Source organism: Aristolochia californica, unplaced genomic scaffold (genome assembly GCF_029961685.1).
Source record: "Aristolochia californica isolate CCGP_79_NKW_82.1479 unplaced genomic scaffold, dmAriCali1.0.hap1 SCAF_1, whole genome shotgun sequence".
In the NCBI taxonomy this organism is placed as follows: Eukaryota; Viridiplantae; Streptophyta; class Magnoliopsida; order Piperales; family Aristolochiaceae; genus Aristolochia; species Aristolochia californica.
Genome location: NW_027181770.1, coordinates 54,514,407 through 54,536,995, shown reverse-complemented (window position 1 = coordinate 54,536,995; position 22,589 = coordinate 54,514,407). Strand labels below are relative to the sequence as shown.

General features: G+C 37.9%; 1 protein-coding gene across 1 annotated transcript in view; it reads right to left on the bottom strand.

The window, feature by feature from the left end:
- Nucleotides 1–8,578: 8,578 nt before the first annotated feature.
- Nucleotides 8,579–22,589, bottom strand: part of LOC137951350 (SCY1-like protein 2 A) — a 40,219-nt gene continuing 26,208 nt past the window's right edge. Inside the window, exons 8-14 of the mRNA XM_068797951.1 lie at nucleotides 17,985–18,071; nucleotides 17,288–17,401; nucleotides 16,999–17,127; nucleotides 11,769–11,831; nucleotides 11,486–11,647; nucleotides 10,073–10,191; nucleotides 8,579–9,973 (exon numbers count right to left, since the gene is read on the bottom strand). Coding sequence (XP_068654052.1) covers nucleotides 9,052–9,973; nucleotides 10,073–10,191; nucleotides 11,486–11,647; nucleotides 11,769–11,831; nucleotides 16,999–17,127; nucleotides 17,288–17,401; nucleotides 17,985–18,071 — 1,596 coding nt within the window. The 3' untranslated portion in view covers nucleotides 8,579–9,051. The remainder of the gene's footprint in view (nucleotides 9,974–10,072; nucleotides 10,192–11,485; nucleotides 11,648–11,768; nucleotides 11,832–16,998; nucleotides 17,128–17,287; nucleotides 17,402–17,984; nucleotides 18,072–22,589) is intronic.

Genomic DNA, 22,589 nt, shown 5'->3' with positions numbered 1-22,589 from the left:
AGAAAACTAAGGGCATCTTATTACTATATCCAAAAAATTGAGATTTCAATTTTTAGTTATAAATTGATGATTGGGATGTCGCATAATTTCATAAAATAAACTCTACATGAAAATTGAGGTCCTCACATACATAACCTACATTAAGGGGAGCAAACAAATAATAGAGAACTTGGTGCCAATTTTTGCTCTAAGTAAAGGACATGCAATGAAGACAAACCCTCTTTCCTCCTAGTAAATATGTAATATTTTATATATATTTATTAAATTTTATGTAAATATGTAATATTTCCTCTTAGCAATCTGGAAGCTTTAGGACATACTTTGTATTCACACATGTTTTAAATCCATCATGTACACTTTTCAAATAAGTTAGAAGCACTTAGAATAATTTGTTCTCATGCTTTCGAAATCAAATTTGTTGAATTAGCATTAGATTGATCGATCATCTAGAAGGGTACAGGCCAAGATTATAAAGTATGATCAATTAACCTAAATAGATTGATCGATCATCCAGAACATGGCCAAATTGTGCTATAAAGCATAATCAATCCCCCCCTTGGACAAATCAATCAATACTATTCAAGCAAGTGAATTTTATATTGATTGATCGATCAAACAAAACTTTGCCAGTTAGAGACATATAACATGATCGATCGTACTTACAATGCACTACTAGAGGGAATTCTGATTGATCGATCATACATTGACATCAATCGATCAATTTAAAATATCAAACCCAACAGGAAGATATTGAATAATCCTACCATCTATCAATAAATTACATTCTAACAGAAAAATAGCGATTACACTCGATTGATCGATTAAAACACCGACTTTTGCAAACGGGTTTGAATATAATAAATTTAACAAACAAATTTCATGAACATAAAAAATTTAAAAAAAGAAATTCAGGCCACTAGATCTGAATATAATAAGTTTGATCATAAAAAAAAAGTGCCTTTTTCTTAAATAATTTTATATTGCATTTGACTCCTCATAGAACTCCAACAACATATATTGTGTGATATGTGATAATTTTCAACTTCTATAATCTCCATCAGCACTCTATGGTAGAGAGTTCAAGGTTTGGATGGCATTTTCTATGCCGTGGAACTTCCACTCATTAAACATTCCAATGTCAATTCCTTAAATGCTAAGCAATAATCAATAATCAATAATGACTATTTCTTTAACATTTTTAACAACTACGCTGCTTATAGATTAGATTAGATTAGAATAGAATAGAAATGGTGATATCAACTCTAAAAATTCACAATCTTACAATTATTATTATTATTATTTACCAAAACATAAGTTTGAATCCATTGATTGATGAACATTTATTGAATACCAATTCTATACCCAGACAAAGTCAATGCCAACCAGGATTGCTCTTATTTCCATCTCCTTTGCCCGTCTTTAAAAGGGAAAAGGCCAGCAACCTTACATGGAGTTGGTTAAGCAAAAACGATGTGCCCATCATTCCTCTACTTGTCGTGCACTCAACATGACTAATAATGGATCCACAACACTGAGTTGTGATTCAGTTATCAATTCCTCCTTCTTCCTCTTCGGCTAATCAATTTTTCTCTTCTCATTCTCTCTACTGGGACCATTCGCCGCCCTCTCTGCCCCACTTCCAACTTGCAATCCACAGTCAACTCTACCAAAGTATGGCCCCTCCTCTTCAATCTTCTCCCTTGTCCAGAACAACCAAACTATTATAGATGGTGGACCTTCCCTTTTTCAGCAAATCTTTACCCTGAGATTCTGTCGACTTCCACCCTTTAGTTAACCTGGAAGATGCATCGTCTCACCAGATATATGCAGTGTGATTGCCTATTCTAAGCCCCAACATTTTGTTTTTTTTTGTTTTTAAATATAATTCGACTAGAGTTCAGACATGTGTATACAGAGAAATAAATCTCATTCATCGCCTCTTCATGTGGAAGGAAAGAAAATGGTCCCTCAGTGAAATAAACACGAACATGTGTAGCTCATCTGACATTGCACATGCCCCACACTAGAGGGAAGACGAACGAAGACGAGACTAAAAGAGAGACAACCTCGACTTTTGCAGCTCCATTTCGTTGCTACAGTTTAAACATCAACTTATTTCTTCTCTTCTCTTTGATTTCTCTTTCTATCTCCCTTACAGAACACTGGATCGTGTCGATTGCCAAAACAATATGTTTCCGCATTCTGTCACTTCGAAGAAGGATCCAAGGGGGTCGCTTCTCAAGAAATAGCGACTCCCGATGGTGGCCTATTTATCCTCTTTCTATTCTCCGCTGATTCTTCTGCAAGCTTTGAATTCTCACTAGTATCCACGAAAGAGCAGAGGGGCCATGGTTCAACTGAAAAGATTGCCGTAACGAACGGGAAATTATTAACATTCCCATTCCGAGGATGAGTGAGGACTGAAGTGAGAGCTGGAATGAGAGGAATTCAGAGCTCGTATGCGCTATATCAAAAACAAAACTCGTCTTCTATCCTCTTCTCTGTCTTCTACCTGCTTGGGTTGGGACCCATAGACACGTGCTGAACAGAACAGTTCGAAATGGTGAACAGCCAAGCTCTCTCCCTCCCTGTCGCTCTCGTCTCCGTTCACCATTTCATTACGGGGGGGTTAGTGCCCCAAACTGGATTCTTGAAGATCAAGTCATGTCCAACATGAAGATCATGTCATGTCATGTACATGAAGATCAGGTAAGAATTTGTGTTAGTGTTGACGCCTCATGTACAGGAAAACAGTTTCCAGTGAATAGTGCCCAATTAGAAAAACATAAAAAATAAGAGAATCCCTAACCTTGTACAGTACACTTATAATTACAACATAATCCTTGAACCCTAAATTGGGTAAAACCATCATTATTACTACACGAGTAACTTATTTAATGTGTAATTAAAATATATTAATATATTTATTAATTGAATTAGATATGTTATTGTGCATTAATACAGTAATTATGTGAAGCAATGAAATACGTACATGATTAATTATAATATAGTCTAAAAATAAATGTTTTAAGAGGAAAAATTGATTTAATCATAATTTTAATAAACTATATATTTGTACGTAATATTACCACTATTAAATCACTAATATAATACAATAAATAAAAAATAAATATAATGAGTAAATAAAGAATTATTATATTAAAAACGAAATATGCGTAGTATTAATTGATAATATATTTCCAAAAAATTAAAATTAATCAATTGATCAAATACATATTGTAATTATATTTTATTTATCAGGCTTAAATATCTAGTTTAATATAGTAATAAAATTTAATAAATATAATATATAAATAAATATACAACTTTATTACTAAGCAGTTCGTGATTAGCATTAAAATCATCAAATTACAAGTTTAGTACATAAGAACAACACATGTTCAAATACAATAAAAGATACACTCATCAGTTATCATTCCACATGCAAGTCGCTATGTCATCTCGAAATTGTGCGGCTCTTGTGGATTCTAATGCACACTGCCTCCGAAAGCTTGTTACTTGGGTATCCTCTTCCACAAGACCATCGCTATCATCGCTGTCTGTATCGTCCGTTGCACGTAATTGAACCCCATCACCTCCTCCACCAAACTCATCATCCGAATCATCATCTTCCAAATTAAATATATCATTGTAATCCTCTGTACGTATATAATTGTGCAATATGCAACAAGCAACGACAATTTTTGTCTGCACCTTAAAAGAAAATGGAGGAGCACCTTTCAATATTTGAAATCGAGCTTTTAAAGCACCAAAAGTTCTCTCAATAGTATTCCGCAAAGACGAGTGTCTTCGATTGAATAATTCTTTTTCATTCTTAGGAATATTATCTCCAAATTCTTGCAAATGAGATCGAGTTCCTCGATATGGAGCCAAAAATCCTCGTACATTTGCATAACCAGCATCAACTAGATAATATTTACCTACAATACCAAATATTTTCTACATTAAATGATTAAAGATAAAATAGATAAAATATTACTGCATAAAATATATTATTTACCTTCAGGTACAAATAGTCTATTTCGGCGAGTCAATGTGTTCTTCAGTACACGAGAATCAGCTGCTGATCCCTCCCATCCAGCTAGTACATAAGTGAATTGCATGTCGAATGTACATGCTGCCATCACATTTTGTGAGAGATAACCCTTTCTGTTCCAGAACCTTGGTTGTTCTTCAAGCGGGATGTTTGCTTTGATATGCGTTCCATCAATAGCCCCAATACAATCCTAATTATATAAGCGGGGCCATTAGTATTGACTAAATTTGTATAGTAATCTAAATAGAGGGCAAGTGATGTTACTTTGAAGTATGGATAAAACATTGAATTGTTTAAAATCCTCGAGTGTGTGCGTTTTGAAGGCTGTTTGATATAATCAGAGTGAAGTTTGAGGATAGCATCCAACACCTTGTTGAAATATTTACTTATGGACCAATTCGATCTATCAAACATCTCTGCTGTGACACTATAGGCTTGTTGTTGACCAACAGTTAGGAGGAAATAGGCAAGTTGTTCTTCCACTGAGATGGTCTTTGTCGTTGATAAAAACCCTCTGGTATTAAGTATTGTTGCCAATTTGTGAAATACAGTTTGATTCATCCTGTAAACTTTTCGAAATTTAACAGGAGATTTATCTAAGGCCTTTTGCAAATACAACGGACCATTCATCCCATAAGAACGTGGTACACCTCTGTTACTAGGGCATAGATAGTATTTTACTATGACGACAATCATACATGCCAATCCAATCATAATTACATCCATATCTTCTTCTGTCATAATATCCATGAGAATCTGCAAATTTAAACTTCTAAATAGTCATAAACAAAAATAATAGCTAATCTTTAATCATAACCTATTTATCCAAACTCAATAATCATATTCACATCAATACTCATCCACCATATTATCCACATAATATATTAAGACAACAAACATATAAAATAGAAACTTTAACCGTACTGATAAGTCTAACAACGTTATAATTCAAACATCGTCTTTAATACATAACAATCTTCTCAAAAAAGATATTGTACTTAAAACGCATTACAATTACTTGTTTGCACAATAATTAAGCCACCTAACCCGCTCCGCCACTGTCATTTTTAAAAACAGGGTCCTCTTACCTGGCGTATTTATCCATTCAGGAGCGCCATACTTCAGTGCCTCTGACAGGTCCGGAATTTCCATGAGGGCATTGACCCAAGGTTCTTCGACATCGCGTTCCTTATACTCCATAACAGATTTCATAGCATCAGCGATCTTGCCAACTACATCAATTAATTGTCTATTGTCTTCAATGGGCAATTCGCTTCTCTTTCTACGACGACGTGAAGATGGCCCTTTAGTTCCACAAGATTGATCCGCTGTCGAATCATTTCCACTATTGAATTGCGGTGGAGTTCCCATAACTATGTCAACATTGTCGAGCTCATCCATCGGGATAGGAGCCGACTCATCATGGATAATTTCATCACATAGATCTATAGGAGTTGTACTACCATTCCCTACGGCTATTGTGTTTCCGACTACAATAGCTAATTTGTCGTAAAGGGGGCAACCTTGTTGTCTATACTTCTCAGCCTCTTTATGCTCCTACAAGAATAAAACATCATTCTTAGTAATGCGAAACAATACAAACTGTTTTACAATATATCATGATTTACTGACCTTAATGTAGTCTTGCCATACAGAATGACATGCAGTAACTCGTTGTGTGGTTGCATCCCAACCGAACCCACTAGTGTTGAGACAGCTCGTTACCGTTTGGTATGTTTTCTTCCATGATCTTGTTCGATTCTTAAGTTGCTCAATAGTTTTTTTATTGACAGCGTCTTCATTGAACTTACTGACACATTCCGTATATACCTCGTGCTTCCAAACACCATTGGGCAACTTGTTCCCCATATATACCTGCTCGACTAAAAGATCGAGCATTTTGTTGTCTTCTTCAAAGCTCCAAAAGTCATATGGTCGACCACTTGGTTGTTTTCTTGCAGCCATTTTCAATCTAAATCCGAGATTGTCCTCATGGAAAAAACTTTATCAGACTACCATTACCCGTCACGAAACAAAAACCACAAATAAGAAAATACCATGTGGTGGATATTTATAACACCCGAATCTCCTCACCACATGGCAAAAACATTCCATAGCACTTCAAAATTTGTAAACAACATTCTAAAACATTCCAAAACTAATCAACTATTTCCACTTGAGATGCAAAACAATGCAAACACACACACACACACACATCAAGTCCAAATTCACCGAACACCCCTGGTAGAGCCCCATATGACTTCACAGTCACTACGAACTGTACCTCGTCAGTGATGGGGGTCGGGTTTCGTTGGCTAATGGACGCCCGTGTAGGCGACTCAACCTTGTTTGAATTGGACTAAACACCGTAAACCGTAATTGAGAACCTTAAAAACCCTAAACCCTAAACCCTAACCCTAGACCCCATAGCTCCAAAACCTCCTAAACCCTAACCCTAGACCCCATAGCTCCAAAACCTCCTAAACCCTAACCCTAGACCCATAGCTCCAAAACCTCCTAAACCCTAACCCCATACCTCCAAAACCTCCTAAACCCTAACCCTAGACCCCATACCTCCCAAACCTACTAAAGCCTAACCCTAGACCCCATAACTCCAAAACCTCCTAAACCCTATACCCCAAACCCTAATTCCAGAAGTTAAACAAAAAACCCTAGATCTTAACAACCCTAAAAGCCCCAAACCCTAAACCCTAAACCCTATCACCCATTAAACCTTAACTGAAAAAAATTGAAAAAAAAACCTAAACCCTAATTCCAGAACCTAAACCCTAACAATACCATAAATCCTTAACCCTAAAAACTTAACCCCTAAATACAAAGCACCAAACCCTAAAAACACTAAACCCTAACCCTAATAAAAATTTTAGACCCTAATCCGTAACACTAAATCCCACAATTATGTACAAATAACCCCAAATTAGACACTGGAACTAAAATTAAATCAAATACAACACTCATTTAATCAGAAAAAATAATTAGGGTTTAGTCATACCTTCTGAAATTTGGGGAAAATCGAAGCCGACGACTGAAATCAAAGCCGAACCGGGAAAATCGATGCTGAATCGAAGTGGAAATTTAGAAATCGAAGCCCAATGTCAAAATCGAAGAAAACCAAAACTGAATTAGGGGAAATCGCAGGAAATCGGAGGGAATTTTGGGGGAAAAGATATGAGCGAGAGGGAGAAGGGCGTGAGATGCCGCAAGGGGGAAAAGAGGGAGAAGAGACAGAGCGGGAGGCCGAGAGGGATAAGAGAGAGGGAGAAACGAGCGAGAGGTTCAGAGGGAGAACGAGCGAGAGAGGGGGAAGGATGTCGGAAGGACGCTCGCAGCGAGAGACGGAGGTAGTAGAGAGGGAGACCGGAGAGAGGGAGACCGGAGAGAGACGGCGGAGACGAGAGAACGAGCAGAGAGCTCGGGCTTCACGGAGACGACAGAGGCTGCGGGAACGAGAGTCGCTGTGTGCGGGAATGAAACGATCGAAATGAAAAAAAAAAACAGAGACGGTCGAGCCAGAGAGAGCCCGCGCGAGAGAATCAAGTGGATGATTCTCAAAATCGGGCGGAAAGCACTTTCCGCCCGTTACTCTTTACACATGAACTCTTGGTTCATGTATATTCATGTACATGACATAAATTTTGGCGTCCACTAACGACATCAGGACATGAACTGCGTAATGCGCTTGAATATCATGTCCTGAGTCATGTGCACTAACCCCCCTTATGGAAAACAAGGCTGCTTTCAAATCCGTTTCAAGACAACCCGTTTCTCCACATCACTGAAGGGACCCTTCACTGGCTCAAAGCAAACTTAATTCCGTTTTTTAATTATTTTATCTTTTTTCTGACACCCTTCTTGTCCGCACAGACGAACTGAAAAAATGAAAGATATGAAAGAACGAAGAGAGCCGAGGAGCTCGGAGAGACGCACCCGCCCACGGTTGGTCCTAGCGAGAGACCCAGTAAATATCAGTGCTGTTGTTTCTATGACTACCCCTACTGTCCACTGAATCAGCATATACAGTGGGGGGGCAGGGATCTACCTTTGTGGACGACGAACTAAAATCCTTTTGTTAATTCTACCAAGGGAGAAATAATGCACCACGTATGTGAGTCAGAGAGATTCCGAAAGAATCGTCTCTTTTGGTCGTTTGGAACCCTAGAAAAGAAAAAAGAAAAAAAACGAGAAAATTTTCTTGAACGGAGTGAATTACCAAGTTGCCGCGTTGAAACTTGAAAAAGGCACTAGTCGAAATTGCCCATCTTGATCCGATTAGGAAAATGTGTTGAACGACATTCAACCACAGCCCACTCTCTTGTTACTCTTAATTAAAATACCAAAAGACAAACAAGGAAAAGGAAAAATTGCCTCTTAACTAAGCTATGTCATACTCGAGGTGCCTCCGTCTTCAGCTAACCGGACGCAAGCAGGGCAAAGCTTCCCAATTATGCGTATGCAGAAGCCACGACAAAACTGCCTCTCGGCTCTTGAGAAAAGATGACATTTGGGCGTAAGAGATGGAATCATCCTCACAGTTGCTGCTTCTTGATGATTTCCCAATATGGGCACAATATGGAAAACTGCTTCAGTATGTCGCATGAACAAATAAATTACATCATCACAAGTCCATTTAACAATTTTCATTTCTCTTTATTTCTCTGTCTGTGAATTGGGACGCTCTAAAAGAATAAACTACAATGCTCAACACATTTGGGTAAAACAAATTAATGCATAGCACAGAGCCAAAAAAGCCCAAGTTCCAGCAGGTAGAACAACCTCAATCTGAACTCAACAGTCCATAAATCATACTTGCATTTGCATTTAAAGCAAAATGACTGCACCTGTATGGAACATAATGATCGATCACCCAGCTTTCGTATACCGTACACAACAAACAGTATTCAAACTCCACCCCTAGCTTGCCCTTTCACTGGAGATGATCCAAATGATCATAGATGAGAGAACAGCCTTCCCTCCTACAGCAAGTCCAGGAGAGGTGGCTGCTCAGATGGAGTCTTCGAATGACTAGACCTTGAAGCGGTTGGCCTGTTAGACCTACCTCTTCCCCTTCCAACAGCTGTTTGCGGGGGTGGAGCAAGTTTTGGCATTGCCTGTTCACTCTTTGAAGAAGCAAATATAGACCCAAGATCTGATGGTTTTTTATCGGTATATAAGGCTGATGAACCAAAGCTGTTTCCAGCTGCCATTCCACTTGCTGCATTTGCTTTAGAAAGCCCAGTCAAAAGATTGGTGTTGAAAGCAATACCATTTGAGTTGCTACTGTATAAAGACATTCCTTGACCGGAGAGTCCGATTGGAGAATTTAAACCACTGCTCCCTAGGCTACTTGTGCTCAGACTTGGGCTTCCATTGCTGCCTATGGTAGAGAGTCCGATGCTACTGTTGATATGCACTGGGCCCCCAGTGGAGTTGATTGGCTGAGGGGGCCAATTGGCAAAAGGGTCGAGATCATCAAAGGAAGAATTGATGGGCTCTTTATTAAACTGATTCAGTTTATCATTCTCACCTGCCTGCGGAACAAAACCAAAAGAAGTGGCTGAAGGGGGCCACTCCAGATCTGCAGCAGGACAGGTTGATGGAATCTGTCCAGCAGACGAGGAAATAGAAGAAGTCTCTGTTGAGGTAACTGATGTAGGCTGTGCAATGGAAATAGGTAGCTTGAATGAAGGAATTGATTCCGAAGGAGGAATGGTTGTGGATTGTGCCTTCACTGGGGGGCCCCAGTCTTCATCCCACGATGCACTTTTCTTCACAGATGAAGACGCAGACTCACTGGTTCTTTGCAAAGAATTAGACTTAAGGCCATTAGGTACCGATGATTTCAATTCAGGTATTCCAGAGGCTGTCACAGTTACACCTTTTTTCTCCTCGATCTTTCTGTAAAAAAGAGGCAGTTTCATTGATTAAGAAAAAGCAGAGTGAGAGAGAGAGAGAAAGAGAGAGAGAGAGGGAGAGATCAACTACAGCACCGAGTACCTGAGGATTTCTTTTATGAAAAGCATGTACTTTGCAAATTGCTGAACATTCAACTGCTGCACAATTAGCAGTGGACAGAGAAGAGGAAGGACATGTTCTGCTGTGAACTCTAAGCCATACTGAAATGGTAAAATAATTTAATTGTGAGTTGTAACTCATGAAATCAACTAATAATGATAAAAACAAGCAGTACCAGAACTTTGTATTGACTGTAACCATCACCAGAATCTTAGTTTGGTTTTTTATATAAACTTGAAAAAATAACAATCATAAGAAGAACAATCATAAGAATAGTGAATGTCTAATTATTTTGTGTGCTTGTTCTAATTTTACATAATAAAAATAACAATCATAAGAATAGTGAATGTCTACAAAAAGTAAAAACAAATGGAGCCCGATTGGGTCTTGTTGAAGAGCAAATATGGAATAGTCTTACATGACTCTCACAATAAGAAGTCTTATAGAGCTAAAATTATTATGGAAGCAGGTCTCACAGAAGAGTTTCAGTTTAAAGGTGTTTTAGTTATGTTAGTCTTCTATTTATGTTGAGTTATTTAATTATGCTAGGACTTATCTTTAAGTGAAAAAAAAGTGTTATTTGAGTGTAATTAAGCCAAGGGTAGTTTAATTGTAATTGAACTCAACTATTTTCCTCTATTATAAATAGGCGTTCATGTACTCTGATTACAACAAGTCAATGAAGTTTTTCTCTTTTCCATAAATTCGACAGGTCTAAGCATGTTTGATCAAGCTCTCTCCTATGTGGCTAATAAAACTATGTTTGTCTAATGATCAAAGAAAAGGTTGACCAACTTATTTCATGACCAAGACCATCTTACAAACCTAATATCAAATGATAAAATAGATTACTAAGCAGTGTTTAGAGTGCGTTGGAATGGCTGGGCCTACTAGATATATCAGAAACCACAATTTCCTTCAGGGGTACTTATGATATATAAAAGTAGTTCAGTTTCTCCAGACAATTTACTTTCTTTTGCAGATTATTGGTTAGACGTAGACTGCACCCAGACCCCAGAGTGGTTTGAATGCAAGATGTCAGGTAAACCCAAGTCTCCCTTTTTGGCCATCAAGCCAAAGGCCCAATCTAGTCAAACCATGGTGATACGACTTAGAATGGGGACCTGATTGGGTCTCTGAAATTCCGAGGGGTCGACTTGGGCAGACTCAGTTGTCACTAGGAGCCAGTGGGGCCATGTAGAATGGCCGGGTCTGACCCCTTACCTAACCTGACTTGCCCAAAAATCCGGGCTGACCTGGCCGAGTGACTGGTCAACTCAGTGAGTTGTAGCACCATGAGTAAAACACAGTAGTGATAATAACAAAAAAAATACATAACAATAGTATTAATAACAAAACTCATTATCTAACCGAATTTTCCTTTAAAACACATACCTGCTTGAAAATTGAATTTGCAATGCTCAAGGTACACATAAGTGTAGGTGCAGAACGATCCACTGCAGTGCAGCGTTGAAGTGTTTGCAAGATTTCCATGACAGAGTGTTTGTCGAGCGAGTGAACCAAATCACTGAGGCACAATAATGCATTCACTCGTACCTGTGAATATCAAGAAAATTGATCAAACAGCTGATAATACAAGAGGTTCTACCTCGCTTATTTACTTCTCTAGACAAAAAAGTTTCCAGTAAAAGACATGACTAAGAGATCCTTGCCATACCGCAGCAACAGTAGTCTTAAGCGCCAACCCATGAACGCGAGGTAAAATTGTTTGTTTCACTAGCTGCATTGACAGAACAGATTCAACACTTTCATTTTGTCCATACTTACTCAAGTTCAGTAAAATGGAAACATCAAATATGGCCTTAATTAGTATAGAAGAAGTAAAATGTGTGCCCACACATAGCATGCTGACCATAAGACAACTGGCAAGTGTAGAACTTACTGTATTTAAATCATAATCTTTATAAAAATTCTACTACAAAAATCATACTAAAGAAAGAGTATAACAGCAGCCACAGAAAGCTGTTGTTCTGCTGACATCCTTGCAGAAAAGGGAGAGCTAACTACACCTTGTTGTAGGAAAATCCACTTCACTGACAACTGGCTAGGCTGCACGTAATTTTAGTATTAAGACTGTCCCAATAATTTTGATGTGTTTGGTACTTTCTTGTATATCTCCTTATTTTTCTTCGTTTCTTTTTGTAATCCTCCTTAGCTGTGTACTCACCCTCTTGGGGCCTTTATCTTTTCTAAGACAATTCTTGACGACTCCCCAAAAACATCTTATCTATCATTAGATAGTCTATCCTTTCTGGACAAAACTGTTGAAGACCAGGAATGGGAGTCTTACATGACTCTCACAGAGCCTGAATTAATATGGCAGAGTTCTATAGGAGTCTCACAAAAGTGTTTCTGTTAAAAGATGTTTTAGTTATTTTAAGTCTTCTATTTATGTTCAATTGTTTAATTATGCTAGGACTTATCTTTTAAGTGTTAGACTTTGGGTGTCACTAGGACAAGGGTAGTTTAATTGTAATTGGTTTCTATTTGTTTCCTCTCTTATAAATAAAAGCTCATTATACTCAAATTACAACAAATCAATGAAGTATTTCTCTCAACACCAACCTTTCACGTGACCCACATCCTCTACCCCTCCATGCAACATGCCCAAAACCAATGCACGTGGATAGCAGCCCAGCATCTGAATCCGACACCCCTTCCTTCACTTTCAACCACTCAGCTACCAACCATTAACCTACCTAGCTTAATTCTTCCACGCCGACCCGCTGTGGCCCCACCAGAATTCATCCAGAGCCCCTTTCTACCATCTGGCACCCGCAATTTGCATCTTGCATTGGATCCCCCCCGAGCCCTCTCATACAACCAACACTAACTCTGAATCCTCCTCGTCTATTACCAGCCAATGCAACACCCACCTTACCTGTAATGCCCAAACAGAACAACTTGTTGATCCCTCACCCCCTCCACTAGCTACTTACCAGAGACACCACCAAATTCCAGCTAGAGAACTCAATCTTGGCAAAGCCAGTGCACCCCAATGTCCCTCCGTTGATCCTACAGTTGGGATCTCTCCTTCCCTCCCCAAATGACCGAGTTCATGGTCTGATCTTTGCTCTACAATCTGAGAGACAAAAATACAACGACACCACTTGGAGCCACATGATGGAATTGGCGAAGAAAATGGGAGTTGTGTACCATGGGTATATGTCGGGTGACACGGATAATTCAGGAGTCCCTAACAACTAAAGGAAATGATTATTGTACCCTGGAACGTTCGTGGAATTGCTTTCCCCCAGAAGTGAGCTACAATTAGATGCCTTCTGTCAAACTGTAAATCTGCTATTGTAATTCTTCAAGAAACAAAATCTCAATGCATGAACGATTCCCTTGCTCATGATCTATGGCATTGTTGTAATATTGAATGGAAGGCTGTTAATGCCCTTGGTCTCACGGGGGGAATATTGTTGCTTTGGAATTCCATTGTTATTGAGATGCTCGATTGTACTGCTGGTTCCTACTCTATTGGGATTAAGTTTCGGGACAAAATGTTTGGATCTATTTGGGGGCTTGCTGGTGTATATGGACCTAAACTTTACCACGAGAGGAAATCTTATCTAGGGTTGGCAGTTCCCTTGGTTAATTGCCAATGACTTCAATGCTATTAGATTCTGCAATGAAAAATCCCCTCATGCCAACTGTATTGCCTCCACAATGCGCCACTTTGCAGAATTTATTGGGAGTTGTGAACTTCAAGAGATTGGTCTCTTGGATAAATCCTTCACTTGGTCCAATGGACAGAAGCCACCAATCTCTCCAAGTTAGATCACTTCTTTGCTACATGTGATTGGCTGGGACTATATGAAAATGTTAGTGGGATGGTTCTCAATTGGACTGGATCAGATCATTGGCCCATTCAGCTCGACACCAAGTTTGGTAAGTGGGAGCCTGCTCCCTTTCGATTTGAGAATTCGTGGCTGACTAAGACGGATTTTGATAACCTCATTGCGGGCTGGTGGTCTGAATTGGGAGGAACTAATTATTGATGGCTGGTATGTGAATTGTTGTTGTTCCACCATTGCTGAGAAGCTCCCTCTCCTGTCTCAAATTCTTGTCTCACTTCCTTCGAATTCTCTAATCAAATTGTTCTTCAAAATAAATTTCAATCTCTGGTTTATTAAGAGCAGGTACATCGGAAGCAGCGGGCTAGATTTAAATGGCAAGCTGAAGGGGATGTAAACACCAAATTCTTCCATTCAATTCCTTTGGCTAGGCAGAGGACTAACCGAATTACTTCTTTATTCGTTAATAATGAAGTAACTTCGGATAGGGCCTCTATTACTAATGCTTTGATCAATTTCTATGCAGAGCTTTATGCTAAAGAATGCCACTCTAGACCAAGACTCATTGTCTTGCAGTTCTCCTCAATCTCCCCTACAATGGCTGCTTTTCTTGAGTTGCCCTTCTCAAACATGGAAATTCAAGATGCAATCCTCGGCCTCCCCAATGACCGGACCCCTAGACCCGATGGCTATAATGGGGAGTTTTAAAATGGAGGCATTACTTTCAAAAGCATTGGAGCTTCTCTCATTGCCCTAATCCAAAAGAAGACGAATGCTGAACTTCCAGGAGACTTCTGACCCATCAGCTTGATTTTTAACTCATACAAGATTATTGCCCGACTACTTACTCATAGGCTCATGACACCAATGGTGCACTCTTATCTCTTACTGCGGCCCTCTCGGTATGGCTGACTCTACTACTGCTGAGCTCTCTACCCTCTTGCATGACTTTGTCTTTCGAGACCGTTTCCACAGGCCTCTGATAATTGAAGGTGACTTTAAAGTTGTCATTAGTTGGTGGTCCTCCATGGAGGCATTGGTAGTTTTTTTGGAAATTTCTGATATTGTATCTGGTCTCATGTTCTCAGGTCAGCCAACTCGACTATTGATGCTTGTCTTGAATTAGGAGCCTCCTTGCAAGCTCTTATTGTAAAGAGAGCGCTCTCTTAGTTGTATTTTGTTCTCTCTTTGCTTGCAATAAAATCATCTTTTTTCTATGGTATTAGAGCGGTTTCAGTGAGTTGACTCGGTCAACCTATAGAGATAATGTGATCTTTTTCTTATTTACCATCTATAGTAGTTTAGGTTCGTATTCTATATTATTCTTCCTTTCCTATTTTAAAACCCGTTGCTTCCTTGGTGTTCGCACCTCCATAATGAACATTTCATATTGCGAATTATATATTGACCAAAAAATCTTTGAGTTTATTTTCCAACGCAAAACTAATTTTGGCAATAGAATTTTTTGACTAAGAGAAATTGATATTCGAAGCAGCAAAAGTCAAACTGCAAGAGATGTTTGAGTAGCAACCGAAAACTTTAACTTTCGAGGTGTTTTATGCCATAAAAAATGAGACTATATGGAAAATTATATGTCAAAAGAAAGATTTGTAAGACTATTTTCTAACCTATCAAAGAATTCTCAATCCGAGTTTTCTAGAGGGAATCAATATCGGAAGACTCAATGGTCATGCAAGCAAAAGAAGAAAGAGTACTCAGTTTGGCCAATTACATAGTCCAAAATCTATCAAATTCTCTCTAAAAAGAAGAATATTTTATAAAAAATATTATACTTGAATGAAAGATATCAAAGTCTAGTTTCAGAAGGAGTAACTTTAATATCAATCAAATCTATGTATAAGGAGATATTCTCATTGGAGTTAGCAAAGGTCAAACTACAGAACAAAGCAAATCAAGCAATCATAACAAATTCAACAACAAAGCTTTTTATGTCAAATTGGGTATCAAATTAAAGCTCTTTAAGTCTAGTTTCTTGAGAAATAGACCTTTTGTGATTCCACATTATACTTTGAGAGATATCAATACCAGAAGTATCAAAGGTCGGTTCTGCCGAAAACCTTTCCTTTTCTTATTTTCTCTCCTATTACATCTCCATGCATTTAAGTGAATTGAGCTTCCTTTTCTCCTAGAGTCATAGTTTTTTAAGCAAATTTATTTTCTAATCAGAGAATTTTGGTCTGACTTAATCACTCCATGATGAACTCGTTCAAGGTATGTGATATCCTACTTGGATGTTGTTTTCAATTTTTGGCGTATTACTTGGTTGTGTATCTTCTGCATCGTCATCGCCAAAAATTATACTCATTCCCATAAAATTTCTTTAAGGTTAACTGGTTTGTTAAATTATTTTTACAGTTTCACCGTCACAATCTCCCCTATTAGTTCTCAAATAAAAAAAGGTCACATTCTAGTTGGTTTGGAAGTATGTATTGCATAGTCACCTCTTTCTAGTTAAAGTTGTTTTTCTCTAGTACTTCTTCAATTTATCATCTTTTGTTTTCATCACTTAAGAAAAATGCCTAGACCCACTACCTAAAAAGTATAAAAGTGTGCCTAACATCCAACTTGAGTCAAGTCTTTTATTCTTCACCCAAGAGGTGATTTATGTTTGAGCTACCCTTAAAAAGTGAGTAATCTCTTAGTTTTGTCCTAAAATTGGGTCTTTTTTTGCCTTTAAAATTGCGCGAAGTGTATTTCAGACTATGACTGTTTTGAATTGTGTGTAGAACTTTATCGTATGACTAGGAGTGATTTTCTTCTCCCATATTGTATTTTGTCCAACCTGGGTCTTTATGTCTTTTTTTGTCACCAACTTGAGGTGGAGAAGTAGAAGAAGAGTACATGAAAGAGATATTTTATTCCACATGTTATGGTAGTATTTATGTGACCAAAAATCAAGAAAGGAGGAAAACAAAAGATGAAGAATTTTTTTATTTTTTACAGAACTCTAGCATGTTGAATTAACTTTTGGCAAAAATATCCTTACCCTTCAAGGATTTCAATTAGTTAATGATGAATTGATAATAAAAAAATTACAGATCCATGCAAGGGTCCCACATAAATCACCTGAACATCTAGTTGTTTTGCTAAAGATAAGGTTCTCCGCAAAACTTCTTCCTGTACCCGTGCATCATTATCATCATAAGCTCGTATAAGCAATGGAAGCACATGCTCTATCAAGTGTTCCTGACTGGCCTGGAATAAGGTGAAACATGATCAATCTTTAGAAAGTGAATGAAGAAAAAAAAACCTAACAATCCAAGACTAGCTTCATAGATAACATGTAAAACTACATAAAGACATAAAACTACAGCTTGAGAGATCCTAGAAAAGTTAACAGTTAGATAGTAATTACCTTGTGAATAATAAGCTCTGCATGCTTCACAAGCAGCAATAGTGTCTCACCTGCTGCTGAACTCAAAACTGGAACCAGTGCCGGCAATGTCGAAAGTCCAAAATCATTTTTGTCCTTTTGGAAACACCAAAATAGTGAAATCAAAACAAATGACAGTTAACAAAGCAATCCAATGATGACAATTTGTACTGACATGCGTTGCTAATTCTTTTCATAGTTAAAAAATCACATGTTTATATACCAGAAAGAAAAGTAAAAGCAGTTCACATGTACCCAAAGAGTCCCATGCAATGAATCAAATAGATTGCAGATATTATTAAGGCATTGAGTACAAAACTTCTTTTCTTTACTTCCTTGGAGTCAGCCAACTGAAAGGATATTTTTTTTGAAAAAGGCCAGCTGAAAGGATATCAAATGACAAAAAAGCACTATTTTTCTTGCAAGCTCATAGGAAGCATAAGCAGAAGCCCTAGCCCATCCCTCTATGCAAGATAGCAAATATAAGGACAAAATAGAAAACCAACTCAGGTCATCGGCAGATATTCAATTTCAGAAGAACCTCAGAAACCCATTTACACTAAGTAGTGTTGCAGTGAAGTCCCAAAACAGGCATCCCCATCAAAGTCAAATTTTCGTATCCTTATATGCACTTTGAGAGTAGATTACATTTTTAAAGTTTTTAAATTAGGTGACTTACCTGAGACTCAGCTATTGTGAGAACCATTGGTAGAATCATTGGCTGCATAACCATATTACGTAGCTCTGCACAAAGAGGAGGAAGTACCTACATTGAAAAAGGGTTATGATGGATAAAAATTCAGTAGGTGGTTTTGTGCTTCTAAGTAAAAAATGAAAAAGTAATCCAAACACTAACATTTTTAGAACCAAAACGCTATTATATGAGAGAAAACCTGACAATCAGTTCGTGGACTCACATATTATACTGCAAATTCCATAAATATAGAACAGCCCCCAAGTGAAAGACAAGTTATAAACACGAGTCCATGGCCTAGCCATCAGACCAGTCCGTGCACCTTGTAATATGATTAACTCACAGAAAATACTGACATAAGAAATAAACTAATGAGGAACAGAAGGAATTCTAGGCCGATGATCCATACTTTGGGTAAGAATTTATTTTCTGAGAAATATATTTCACTAGGAGAAGAAGGGTAGAAGTAAAATATCTAATGCTAGCCCTTAACCTAATCCATACAGGCAGTCATATTGAAAAATACACATGCTCCTTGTAATATGATTTTTTTTTTTTTTTTTGAATAAGCTTGTAATATGATTAAGCCACAGAAAATACTGAGAAAAGAAAAAAAAAATGAAATGAGGAACAGAGAAGCTTCTAACTCAATGATCCACACATTTTGTGAAAACTTAATTTCTCATAAATATACTTCACTAGGCAATGAAGGCTAGAAGGAAAATATCTAATGGTAGCCCTTAATCTAATCCATATAGGCAATCATACTGATGAATTCAGTTTCCTTTCAACCACCCACCTACCTTCAAACAACTAAGTTAATTCATATAGAAAAAAGGATTAAAATGGACTCCTCAGCTCTGAGGTCCGTGTGGAGGAGACTCCAGGCAACTGTAGTTAGGATGAGCTAAAAATGCAGCAAAACTGCCAGTATATATATTCTACCAGAGCAGTTAATGGCACAATAACCAGGTAGGAGGATTACCAAGACCATTTCACCAGATATTACCTCTCTAAGAGAACTATCCGACATGTGATAGCCGAGTTGCATAAATTTATCTTTTATTATCTAAACAACCCAAAAGTCAGAAGCTATTTCAGTTTCTGTAACTATTAGTAATGTTAAATTGGGTCCAAGGCCCTATCCCAAAATGACTAGTCAACTTAGGAAACCTCTTTCCCAACTAATAAACTCAAGATCTTTGTACTCATTAATCCATGTGGGACTATTCCTTAACACTTCCCCTCAAGTGCAAACCATCTTTTGTGGCTCTACAAGTGGATAATTTAGGAGTAGGCAGTTTAGGTGTACGCCCTCTTTTTGTGGCTCTACAAGTGGATAGTTTTAGGTGTAGGCCCTCTTTTGTGGCACTACAAGTACATAGTTTATTTTAGCTGTAAGCCCACATATGAGTACCTGCTCTGATACCATGTTAAATTAGGTCCAATGCCCTATCCCAAAATGACTAGTCAACTTAAGAAACCTCTTTTCCAACTAATAAACTCAAGATCTTTGTACTCATTAATCCATGTGGGACTATTCCTTAACAAGAAATATTGTGCCTGGCTTCTAGCAAGCAGAACAACAGATCAGCTACATTTAATTCACAAAAAGTGTCTCACAAAAAGTTACAGATTAGCTTCTAGCATGCAGAACCGTAGATTAGTTACATTTAATTCACAAAAAACGTTTTCATCTTTGGTTTATCTACAATAACTGTAAAAAGATGCAAAATAAGAGAGGAAAGAAGAGAGAAGGAGAAAGAGTGTTAGATGAGGGAACTTAGATTGCTTTGGATAGCACTAAATTAGGGATCCAGCACGTCCCTTCTTCCTTTTATTTCGCTCAAGTGACTTGAAACACTTTTACATAAATACCTCTTAAGCCTCATAACACCATAAACTCACAAATCACACACCCTAATAACATATGATCTAAACCATAGATTTCCAACACTAATCCAATCTAGCTAACACTCCTACAGATTTATACAAAGCATGCAAAATAACTGAAATATCCCTACACGTATAACTTTAAAATTCCCCCTCAAGCTGGAACATATATATTTAGAAGCCCCAACTTGTTATAAAAAATCTCATGATCTCGTTTCCAAGAGCCTTGGTAAATACATCAGCAGGTTGATCAGTAGACTTGTTATAGGGGGTCACCACAGTTCCACTTATAACATCTATGATAAAATTGAAATAAACCTCTATGTATTTAGTCCTTTTTACAAAATAAAGGATTACTTACAATGACGATGGCAGGTTGATTTTCACAATATGACGTCTTAATTTTTTTGACAGGAAGGCCCGATTCTTTTTTTTTTACAGGAAAACCCAGTTCTTTTTTTTTTTTTAAATGATGCTGATTTTTATTAAGGCAAAAGCTCAAAAGAGCAATTTACAAAGGAGGGAAGCCTTCCCAAACAATGAGAGATTGCTAGGAAGTTCCGAATTTTGCCAATGAGTAGAAGATACAATGTCAGCAATACTATCAATGATGGGCCAGTGGCGCCAAGGGGGGAAGTTGTCTTTGGAACATCAACAGGAAAGCCCAATTCTTGTAACACAGACTTTACCTATAGGAGCTTACTAACTGTATGTAGCATTGTTCTATATTCAGGTTCAACACAGGAATGAGTAACAACAGTCTGCTTTTTGTTTTTCCAACTTATTAAATTACCTCCAACAAATACACAATATTCTGAGGTGGATTTTTTATCCAATTTGGAACCAACATATTCTGCATCAAAAGATCCCACAATCTGAGAATGTCTATGTGCCTCATATAACGACCCTTTTCCCAGGTGCACCCAACAAAAATCTCAATACTCTCAATGCAGCTTTCTGATGAATTTTTTGTGCATGCTCCAAAAACTGGTTGACCACACTCACTGTAAAGGCTATACTAGTCAATGTGGCATAAATAAGTTTGCCTACCAGCTCCCTATACATAGTCTTATCCTTGAACTCATCAATTATCTCCTTATGAAGGTTATGTCCAACTTCCATAGGAATTTCTGTCAGTTTAGCTCATAACAACCCATATTCATATAGCATATTAGTCACATATTTTTTGAGTCAGAACTATACCTGCCTTCTTGCTACTTCAATCCCAAGGAAGAATTTGAGTGTCCCTAGGTTCTTGGTTTGAAAATGATTTGCCAGATGTTCTTTTACCTCATCAATCCTTTTTTTTTTTTTTATCACTGCTGAATAACACTATTTCAACAATATACACTATTAATACCATAGTTCTAGAGGACCACTTCAGCACAAACAAGGAATGATCATAGTGACTCCTTTGAAATCTCAAGGACGTCACACGTCTGAATTTTCCAGACCAAGCTCTGCGACTTGGCTTGAGGTCATAGATAGCTTTATGCAATCGACAAACTTTTAAGTTTCTCCTTGGCCTTATATCTACAATTGGTGCCATCAACTTTATATATGACTTTATATATCCACCGACATCCCACTATGGTCGCATCAGGTGGTGGCTCGCACAAAGTCCATGTATCCCTATCAGTCAAAGCTTCCATCTCAACATCCATTGCATTTTTCTAAAGGGGTGACACCAACACTTCCTGCATTGAAGAAGGTATAGAGCAAGAGGACAAGGACAACACAAATGCTCTAAAAGAATCGGACAGGTTATCCAAGGACGCAAATTTTGAAATAGGATGCATAATACCTTTTTGTGTACAAGCACAGACACCCTTACGAAGAGAATAGGGAGATTCAAATCACTTACCTTAGGAACCTTGAACAAGGAAGACGATGGCATGGATGGAGGAGGAGGTAACATTTAAACATTCGCGGAAGGCATTTCTCGCTTTTATGTATGGCTTAGGTGAATCTGGAACACCTGTAGGAACTGGTACAACACTCAGGGCATCCTTTACAAAAACTGGAGCAACAACCTCAATATCCATAGGAAGTGCATTAGACTCAATGGATTGAGGAAAGAAAGGGACTTGATGGATTGAGGAGAAAAAAGGATGTTTTAGAACAAGGTAACATCAGCAGAGATTGTGTTTTCTTAGTAGATGAACAATAGCATTTATACTCTATTCTATAATGTGAATATCCAAGAAACAAACATTTAACAGCTCTATAGGACAATATCAATGGAAGAACCAAAAACATGAATGTAACAAACTGACCTAAACAACTGGGCAGATAGGAATTAACTAACAATCAAGCATTTAGAACATGTAATGGTATATGTCTACCTAGTATAGAGATCACATCTTATTAATCAAGAAACATGCTATGAAAACAACATCTCCCTAATGATGTTTTGGAACTTGCATTTGGAACATCATTGTGCGAGCAACAACAAACAAGTGACAGTAGGAACAATCTGGTTCACTGATGGTGAAGAAGCAAAAAATTGAGCTATGCGTTGAGCCAACTATTGCAGCTCATCAAGTGTATAAAGAAGAATATTCCACCAGGACTAGTAGGCACAGACTGCCACCTTCTGTAGCACTCGAGCTTGCCCAACTGGCTTACCCAATTTGTCTCAATACCTATCTAAATAATAGTTGGTACGCCCACAATGAGTACACCTCCTGTCAATGC